Source organism: Ursus maritimus, unplaced genomic scaffold (genome assembly GCF_017311325.1).
Source record: "Ursus maritimus isolate PB19 unplaced genomic scaffold, ASM1731132v1 scaffold_34, whole genome shotgun sequence".
In the NCBI taxonomy this organism is placed as follows: Eukaryota; Metazoa; Chordata; class Mammalia; order Carnivora; family Ursidae; genus Ursus; species Ursus maritimus.
The window spans coordinates 17033327-17040826 of NW_024426008.1; the positions used below are offsets into that span (position 1 = coordinate 17033327).

The 7500-nt window shown below is 46.2% G+C and overlaps 1 protein-coding gene across 1 annotated transcript in view; it reads left to right on the plus strand.

The window, feature by feature from the left end:
• Positions 1-7500, plus strand: part of TRPM3 (transient receptor potential cation channel subfamily M member 3) — a 252456-nt gene that overhangs the window by 177976 nt on the left and 66980 nt on the right. The window contains exons 16-18 of the mRNA XM_040620250.1: positions 412-701; positions 1317-1545; positions 3663-3830. Of these exons, the coding sequence (XP_040476184.1) occupies positions 412-701; positions 1317-1545; positions 3663-3830 (687 nt within the window). The remainder of the gene's footprint in view (positions 1-411; positions 702-1316; positions 1546-3662; positions 3831-7500) is intronic.

The window sequence follows — 7500 nt, forward strand, 5'->3', positions numbered from 1 at the left end:
AAAAAAATGGACAAAAGTGAAAGAAGGGAGGAAGGGAGGTAGGAAGGGGGAGGGGAGGGGGAGAGGAAAGGAGAGGAGAGGAAAGGGAGGGGAGGGGAAGGGAAGGGAAAGAAAGGAAAGGAAAGGAAAGGAAAGGAAGAGGGGAAAAGAGAGAAAGAAAGGAAGGGAATGGCCCATTAAAATACTTTTTAAAAATTAAGTATAACACTGGCATATTCCCATAGGGCTGTGCTTATGCACTCATTATAACTTGTTTTAAAGTTACGCATGAGTGCTTTTGGGATAGGAGCTGGGATAGGCTAGTTCATTTCTGTGTCGATCCCAGAACAGGATCTATAGTAAATATACAATAAATAAATTTAACTGATGCATTTCTAACTCCACCTGTATGTTTTTTCCCTGCAATTACAGGATGATGTCCCCTTGAGGCGAGGAAGAAAGACCACCAAGAAGCGAGAAGAAGAGGTGGACATTGACTTGGACGACCCTGAGATCAACCACTTCCCTTTCCCTTTCCATGAGCTGATGGTGTGGGCCGTCCTGATGAAGAGGCAGAAGATGGCCCTGTTCTTCTGGCAGCATGGCGAGGAGGCCATGGCCAAGGCCCTGGTGGCCTGTAAGCTCTGCAAAGCCATGGCTCACGAAGCTTCTGAGAATGACATGGTCGATGACATCTCCCAGGAGCTGAACCACAACTCCAGGTTGGCCAGTCCAGCAGATGAGGTGGTTGGGGGCCTCAAATACTGGAGGGTTCAAGCTACCCAAACCTTTAAGTTGAGGCAGTATTCCCTCAACACAGAGGGTGGACATGACTAAATAACATTAGTGGCACACAGTGCTAGATAGAGAAGTACACAGAGATACATAGATTTTATTTCATCCTCTCAACTGCCTCAAGAGGTAGGTCCTCTTATTGTGCGTATTTTAAAGCTGAAGACAATGAGACTGGGAGAATTTCATTAACTTGTCCGAGATCACACACTTGGGGTCAATAAGGCTCAGATATGAACTGAGGTCTGTCCCATATAAGAAGGCCTATGGCACTCTAATCGGTAATTTTTTTAGTCTGCCTCCCTCATCCGTAGCCTTGAATTGGGGGTCTTGAGTACCAGGACCACATCCTGTTTGACTTACGCCCCTAGCACATCGTAGATGCTTAATTGATGTTGGCTGGATGAATGAATGAGCAGACTAGACCCTATAAGAAACGAGACCACACAGTAACCACATCCCGTGGCTTGGCCAGTGGGTCCCCGCTTTCATCATCTAAGTCTCCAAGATGGCCAAAAGACACCTCCTCGCATTCTGTCTTGCAGGGACTTTGGCCAGTTGGCTGTGGAGCTCCTAGACCAGTCCTACAAGCAGGATGAGCAGCTGGCCATGAAGCTGCTGACGTATGAGCTGAAGAACTGGAGCAACGCCACCTGCCTGCAGCTCGCCGTGGCCGCCAAGCATCGTGACTTCATCGCGCACACGTGTAGCCAGATGTTGCTCACAGATATGTGGATGGGCCGGCTCCGGATGCGCAAGAACTCGGGCCTCAAGGTCAGCATGCCCAGAAGGCCCCATTGGCTAGGAGGACCGGAGGGTTGGTTTGGAGCTCACCAAGCCAAGTCTGCAGTGGGACTGGGCATCTCTTGTGTCAGGAGGGTGGTTTTAAGCCCCAACTAGGTATCAGAATCTTCTATATAATGGGTTTTTTTTTTTTTCATATAGAGACTAGGGCCTACCCCAAATTCTACTAAATCAGAGATGGCGTGCCCACACGTTAGTATTACAGAAGATCCAGAGGTCATGGGCCCGCAGGGGTACTATAGGATGTACCATTTGCTCTGACACAAGCCGTGCGGCTCCAGGAACCCCTCACCAGGCAACCTGTCAACCTGTCACCACCGCCCAAGTCTGAATGCCTTGGCCCTCCTTCGCGCCTTGTCATAGAGACAGTGGCTCTTAGCAGCCATGCTTGAGAAACGTTTTAAACTGAAATAAAAAGGAGATGGATTTATATGTAAAGATGTTGCTAGATCATCCCGATCTATTCTTAAGTGAAGAAAAGTTGTAGACCAGTTATACAAAGCCTGAGTCCATATTTGGGTTTTTTTTTTAAGCATGTACCTGCATAGTTACGTCTGTATATAATTTTGTTAAGTAACCAGGAAGGATACACAGTAAATTGTTTGCAGTGGTTACCTCTGGGCTCGAAAGTACAAGACATAGGATGATGTGTGGCTTTGCTTCTTTAAGTTTTCTTTAGTGTTTTACAAGGAAGACATTAAACTGGAAGAAGTACAAAGAAAGAAAAAATGGGAGGGAAAGATTGAAAGAATGTTTGCAAATGCTTTCTCTGTCTAGAGTTTTGGCTGTGACAACTGAAGCCAGGCTCATATTTACCTAGAGCTACCTGGTCTAGGTAACTCTGAGGTCAGCGCAAAGCAGAAGGGCCACCAGACCAGAGCATTGCACTGAGGCCACCCTCATGGAAACAGCACCCCTCCCCCACACCACACCTCCCGTGGGCTCTTGGCCCAGAGTCACAGAAGGGCTCCATGAAGTGGGTCGTGGGCGCTCCATAGCCACAGCGCTAGTGACCGCCAAGCCTGGCTCTCAGCTCCGAGGACGGTGTCATGTCCCCTGAAGGCTGCCAGCATGCCACCTGAGCCTTCCCAGGCCTGCCAGGCACCCCGACTTCAGGGTCACCCCCCTCCCTTCTCTCTTGGCTGCGCCGGAGTCCCTGAGGGCATTCAAGCACAGGCTGTCCCTGCCTCATTGCTTGAGGTTCCGTTCGCTTACTGTTCCCCATCTCTCCGAGCCCCTCACCTTGGTGCGGTTTCTCCAAGGAGGCTCGTGTTCAGAAGCCTTACAGAGCAGAACCGGTTTAGCGTTTGAGAGGAGACGCAGGAGAAGATCTAGGGAGCACAAGTCCCATGGCTGGACGATCGTGCAAAGGCAGAGTGAGACTGTCCTCTCAGGAGAAGGGCCCACGTATTTATTATCATCACGTGGAGGCAGAAGCATATCACTTATACGCGAGCGGAGCGCAGTGCTGAGCCTCCCGGCGCCGCTGTGTAGGGGGTTCTCATGGTGAACACAGCCGCGGGGGTGTGTGTGTATAGTTTCTGCACTATGGTAGCAAAGGCCAGGGGAGTACTCCGCAATGAAAACATGCTTTCCCACATGGACTTCTCAGGGTCAACTGGGGACAGCATTTTTTACAGAGATAATTAGATGATGCATCATCAACTCCACTTGACATGTTGGCAAATAAATGCCGGTGGACATACGTATGAATTGATTTCGCAAAGCCAAGTGCTAATGGCTAAAGGAGAATCTGAATTCTTTCCCACTTTTGCCTCGGGCAAGGGCTGTCATTTTCCTCCGTTTCCCCCATGCCAAGTGGGTGTTAACTGGGTACGATGTATTTTGTGGGCAAGATGCTCTGTTTCTCCGAAATCGGGCTGAGCTACTGCTGTGCGTGACAGTTCTCAGACCGGCCAGAGTGCCTCCCTGAGCAGTAACACGTGCATGTCCTCGCTCAGAGCACACACAGCACGCACACACACGTGCACACACCACCCTAGGCCCTCTGATTCTAAAAAAAAAAACCCACCCTAATCTTAATCCTTTAAATGTGATTATTATTATTATCATTATTATTACTTTAGGTAATTCTGGGAATTCTACTTCCTCCTTCAATTCTCAGCTTGGAGTTCAAGAACAAAGACGACATGCCCTATATGTCTCAGGCCCAGGAAATCCACCTTCAAGAGAAGGAGCCCGAAGAGCCAGAGAAGCCCACGAAGGAAAAAGATGAAGAGGACATGGAATTGACAGTAAGGAAAACTACACGGTCAGGGTCCACGGGCAGCAACCCTAACCCACTTGTCCCGTTGATACGGCTTAGGACTCTGTCACTCCCAAGCTCCCCCTCCCACCAGGTGCTTCGCTGAAGTATAGAGACCCGGGTATTATAAGAGTGTCTTCTCTGTGCACAAATAGCATAACTATAGGGACTGTTTCTATGCAAAATCCTTCAGCCAGGGTCAGTGGCACAGGACAGCCCAGGGAGATTCAAAAGCAAGGCACCCTCAGCCTTCCAAACAGGCGGTGTTTTGTACACAAGCAGGTGAGGTAGCAGCCTGAGCCTAGGAAGGAGGCAAAGGCATCTGCGAGCTGGGAGCAGCCAGCTTCCGGGGCCTGGAACTGCGCTGGTGATCAGAGGCTACGCCTTTTTCTGTCTTCAGGGTCAGGCTCACAAATGCAGGACTAATTGAATTTTGAGGTTTGTATGGAAGGCTTTTATTAGCTCTCCCTGGTGTAATTATAGAACGTGGTTGCTTTGTGTTCCGCAGGGGGAACGGGGCAGCTGGGCATGGGACAGCTTCCCGCAACCCCCACCAAGCAGCGTGACTGCTACTGGATTGTATCCAAGTCTAAAAATATCACACACCGTTAAAGGGACAGACAGGGCTTCAGAGTTTTGAAGACATCAAGTAACAACTCCATAGGACTTCTTGATATCCCCCACTCTCCCCACCACCCTGAACAATGACTGTGATGACCCAAAAAAACCCTAAGGAGAGAAAACAAAAATTGGCTTTGCTCAGGTGACAAAAGGCCGTTCGCATGATTATCCTGGTGGGACCACCCTGTGAATTGTTTTTCTTCCAAATCAACAATCTTTCCTTCCTAAAGGAAACAATTCCAACCCCAAGTACAGCAGGCTTAGGCATCTGACCCTTCTTTAGATTGGTTAATCATTCACAGTTTTTGACTCACAGAGTTAAAAAAAAAAAAGTTTGTTTTCCATTTCAGGATTCTTATAAAAACAAGTGGACGGGTCTGCTTGCCTCTGTGACAGGATCAGATGACTGTCTTCCCTAAGATTTTACCATAATGTTGGCCTCTAAATCCTTCAAGGATAGGGAATGAAATTTCAATCATTAACAGAAACCTTAGTAGTAGTAATACCAAATCTTTATGAACACTTCCATAGAGGGGGAAAGAATATATATTCCGGAGTCAGAATCCTGCCCCACCAGCTACTCACTCTGGGACCTGGGGCATGGTTGCTTAACCTCTGACATGGGAATAAGAACATTGTCTAGCTCACAGGTGGTTTTTCAGTTTAAAAAGTGTACGTGTAAATTCTCTAGACCAGGGCCAGGTGTACACTAAGCCTTGATAAATGTGAATATTGTGGTAACAGTGACAAATGTTTGACGTACACTTACTCTTGGAATCCTCACAGCAATCCCGTGAGGTAGATACTATTATTATCCCATTTAACAGATGAGGAAGCTGAGACTCAAATAAGTTAAATTGCCCAAGGTTACCCAGCTAATTAGTTGCAAGGCCAGGATTAGAACCCAGGCATAGCGATCCCATTGTCCATGCTTGGAGGCCTATAGGTTCAGGGATGCAGAGAATTTCTTCTCGGTCTCAAATGTGGGTATTCAGTTGGTTCAGTCTACCATATAGCAGAAAGAATCCAAAAATAATGCATGGGCCTCCTACATCAAGTATGACATGGCTTGAAGTCTCAAGGAAGGATCCTATGAAGGCAGCCAGGTGGTGAATCAGCATTCTTTCTGGTTGGATCTGAAGCAGGAAAACAATAGGAGCAGCTCCCTTCTCCTGCTCTGGGTAGAACTTCGAGGACTTGGTCCAAAGTCTGCTTCCCAGAAAGTCAGCCCCGCTGTTTTTTACTGAGAACCCAAGTAAAAGCCAGCCCACGAGCAGTGCTGCCTGGCCTTCTCCCCCACAGGCAGAAAGAGCTAGGAGGAATGGAAGAAGGGACTTGTGGGCTGGTAAAGTCAGGGATGGACAGCAGATATCTTTCAGGGGGAGTTTCCCTTGACCCCAGTGACAGATGTGTCACTGCTAGATCACTGGTCTTCGTTCACCCCAGGGAGGATTGGAGAATGCAGCCTGTTCATACCTCCACTCTTTTCATAGGAACTATATCTGGTCTTCCGTGTTAAGCCAACATATCCTTTCTTGGACTGGGACGTTTTCCCTTGGCCCTTCCAAAATTACAAAATAGGAGTCTCAGTTTCATCTGGGTAGCCTTTTGTAGATCTTTCCCAGACTTGACATCTGTGTCCAGCCAGCAAAAAATTGTCCAATCCATATTGTGCATTTTGCCTGTATTTGACCCTATTACATTCTGCTAAAGGAATGTAGTCAAAGGAAATGTTTGGCTACTGGGAAGAGAAATCAAGAAAATCAGTGAGTTAAGCTGCTTAGGCTGGAATTAATGAAATAGGAAAATGCTGTCCTTAAACCCATGAAAGAAAAGCTTTTTAAAAAAGCATTAACTTGGGAATGTATCAGAATAATAAAGGCAAAACAGGCTGTGGTGTTTTTGTTTTTGTGTTACCTGCATTGCCAGATTAAGTCTTTTTGCCCTCTGCCTACTAAAGTCCCAGGCTGTCCATGGACCCCGGGGCATTGTTTCAACTCTCTTGGGGAAGGCATGGTCCCTAGAGCTTACCCCAAGATGTCACTCTCCAAGATGCCTAAAACTCCCCAAAGCTGCCTTTACTAACATCCTATTATGTCTCCAAATGGTACCGTATTATTGAGCAGATAAAGAAGTAGAATAGAAGCAGCATAATTATGTTACATAAATTATAAATTATAGAAGGATAAATATCATGGAACTTTGTAGTTTCTTGAGGTCAGCGGTCAATATTTATAGAAGTCTAATGTGCTATATCCATCACGAAGGTTGACCCAGCTCACTGATCAAAGTAAAGGCTTGGATGAGCCATCAAATGGGATCTTACCTATTCATTAAGTCAAGGTAACCTTCTAGCCAGAGAGTCCAAGAAAGGAATGAAAGTTACCTTTTTACCTTTTCCAGAAATCCCATTGATGATAGGCTCATCGTTTGTGACTGCCGTATATTCGAGTAGGTGGATAGTTGAGGCAATGACAAAAGTAGCTGAAACTTATATATGTATGTCTTGAGTAAGGTGGTTTGAAACCAGAATTACCAGTTCTCAAATTCAAGATAAACAAATTATTTCTATAGGTAAATCTCTCAACTCTAAACTCATATCCCAGTCCTTTTTCTTGTGCCAAATCCTTGTCAGTCTCTGAGCAGTTAGAAGGATTTGCCCTGTTCTTACATTTAATAAAAATCTCATTTCCCTCAAAAAAAAAAAAAAAAGTCTTACCATTTGCAATGATCTAGATGGAACTAGAGGGTATTATGCTAAGCGAAATAAGTCAATCAGAGAAGATAATTATCATATGATTTCACTCATATGTGGAATTTAAGAAACAAAACAGAGGATCATAAGGGAAGGGAAGGAAAAATAAAATAAGACAAAAACAGAGAGGGAGGTAAAACATAAGAGACTCTTAATATAGGGAACAAACTGAAGGTTGCTGGAGGGGAGGTAGATGGGGGATAGGGTAACTGAGTGGTAGGCGTTAAGAAGGGCACGTGATGGAATGAGCACTGGTCGTTATAAGCAACTGATGAATCACTGA